Source organism: Alosa sapidissima, chromosome 8 (assembly GCF_018492685.1).
Source record: "Alosa sapidissima isolate fAloSap1 chromosome 8, fAloSap1.pri, whole genome shotgun sequence".
Classification (NCBI taxonomy): Eukaryota; Metazoa; Chordata; class Actinopteri; order Clupeiformes; family Clupeidae; genus Alosa; species Alosa sapidissima.
In genome coordinates, this window is record NC_055964.1 from 35,873,350 (window position 1) to 35,875,849 (window position 2,500).

Genomic DNA, 2,500 nt, shown 5'->3' on the forward strand with positions numbered 1-2,500 from the left:
GAACATTTATTTAAAAAGATAATGCAACACCGATAATGCAACACCGATAGTACAACACCGATAGTACAACAACGAACAAGCTTGGCAACGTCAATACACAAGCCTAAAACTAAAGGGATCAGTGGGATTAATTGCCTAAAGAATACAGGCTGAGCATCCAAGTTTTACTTCAGCTTGATATGAAGCATATACAAATTGCTCACGTTTTTCTTTGCTCTCTGTAGCACTCTCATGTTTCCTGCGAAATGTGTCTTCTTAAATTCCAAAATGAATCTTTACTCCCTGGAACAGTGTCACCACATGGTTGGTTTTGCCCTACATTGCTAGTATCTAGTTGTTTTGTAGGAATAGTACGCTTGTAGGCCCTATGACTTTCAGTTTCCTTTCTAAAATATTTAGCGACTCCATCCCCATCAACGAACTTACTATGGCCAATATCTTTAACGGAAAATTTAACGGTCTTGGTTTTATTAGGAAGACATGAATTCTGGGTGGGTTTGGGCCTCAGACTCGTGGTGTGAGCAGTATCGGAGCGAAATCGCAGCACATCTTCAGGTGTGTGTGTGTGTGTATGTGTGTGTGTGTGTGTGTGCGTACCAGTAGGAGTTGATGATCTTGCAGAAGGCGAGCTCGCAGCACATCTTCAGGTGTGTGTGTGTGTGTGTGTGTGTGTGTGTGTGTGTGCGTACCAGTAGGAGTTGATGATCTTGCAGAAGGCGAGCTCGCAGCACATCTTCAGGTGTGTGTGTGTGTGTGTGTGTGTGTGTGTGTGAGCGTACCAGTAGGAGTTGATGATCTTGCAGAAGGCGAGCTCGCAGCACATCTTCAGGTGTGTGTGTGTGTGTGTGTGTGTGTGTGTGTGTGTGTGAGCGTACCAGTAGGAGTTGATGATCTTGCAGAAGGCGAGCTCGCAGCACATCTTCAGGTGTGTGTGTGTGTGTGTGTGTGTGTGTGAGCGTACCAGTAGGAGTTGATGATCTTGCAGAAGGCGAGCTCGCAGCACATCTTCAGATTGCTCTGGTGCTCAGGCAGGTCGGAGCTGGAGCACTTGGAGGCGTCCACCTCACAGTTCTCATCCGACTCGTACAGCGCCTTGATGAACTCACCTGCACGGGTCACACAAGGGTCAAAGGTGAGGGGTCACAGGGTAACAGCCCTTACAGCAGGAGAGCGGTCACACAAGGGTCAAAGGTGAGGGGTCACAGGGTAACAGCCCTTACAGCAGGAGTGCCAGAGACGGTTGATAAAGCGAGACTATTCATAAGAGGGTAAATTCTGGCACGTTGTGACGTGGGGTTCGCAACTGTTAGGCCCATTTAGGAGTCTAGCGGGAGGTCCAGTGTCTATGTATTCCTATGGGAGAAATGAACATTTTCTCAGAATATGACCAATCCCTTAGCCCTACATTCAGCCATGTAAGTTTTGAACCCATTTTCTACAAGCCACGTCTCCCTAACATTCCGACATTGAAATGGTATTTTCCAACAAAACAAATAAAGACAAAAATAGCTTTGTTCGTGATCTGTCACTCTCCTCAAAGCTCTGGTGCACAGCCACCTGTTCTCTGAGGGTCTAGACTCACAATATCTAACATATTTTTTGCTAGAACTAGTAGACTACCACAAAGTTGCTGAACGTATGTTATTTCAGGTTAGTTTGCAACACTATATAAGTTTAACCAAAGTCCTTAGCTGCTAGCTAGCTAGCGAACATAACTAGCCATTCCCATTCACTTTTTCCGTTTACCCTGCTAACGTTAGCTAGCTAGCTAGCTAGCTCGGATAACGGGAAAAATTAAATTATTCATTCTGTGTCCAAAAGAGTGTTTCATTCTGGACCAATGATTTCAAAGTTAGTCATGATGCAAGTGTTGCAAATGTTTCCCAATCGAGAGTTACCAGAATATTTTCAGACTATTCATACCAACACGATCAAATTTGTGACTGCAGAGTTTTATTTTAGCATGGGTTTCCTCTGAAAAAGAGACCTGCATATAATTTCACAGCATGCATGCAATTAAAATCCTTAAATTCACGGACGTGTCTTGGCTTTATTTTTGAGGCAAAATACGTCACTCTTTTAAGTTTAAAAACATGTAGGCTATGCTTACTTTAGTGCAGGTCTCGGACTCGACTTGATCAATAAGGACTCGACTTGGATTAATAGTGACTCAACTCGGACTTTAATTTTCTTTTAATGACTAGGACTTGACTCGGACTTGAACACTGCAGACTCAAACCTGGACTCGGACTCGAGGCATAGTGACTTGACTACAACACTGCTCTAACTGCCGTCAGCATTTGATGAGACGTGAAATATCCACTGGGATGTTGTTTCTTACTATTACACTTGACAGGGAATCCGTGTTATGTGACTAAGCGGCTGCCTAGCAGGCAAAACATGTTTAAACAGCTATAGCCTATATTTAAAAACAACTTATGAGGAAGAAACGATGCCACATGTCTAAATGCGATGCTGTCGATGCCACCTCGAAAGTTTG

At 44.0% G+C, this 2,500-nt stretch overlaps 1 protein-coding gene across 4 annotated transcripts in view; it reads right to left on the reverse strand.

The window, feature by feature from the left end:
• dab2ipa (DAB2 interacting protein a) overlaps window positions 1–2,500 on the reverse strand; it is a 184,721-nt gene that overhangs the window by 22,588 nt on the left and 159,633 nt on the right. For all 4 annotated transcript variants that reach the window (XM_042100527.1, XM_042100528.1, XM_042100530.1 and 1 more), the window contains one exon: window positions 962–1,106. In XM_042100527.1, the coding sequence (XP_041956461.1) occupies window positions 962–1,106 (145 nt within the window). The remainder of the gene's footprint in view (window positions 1–961; window positions 1,107–2,500) is intronic.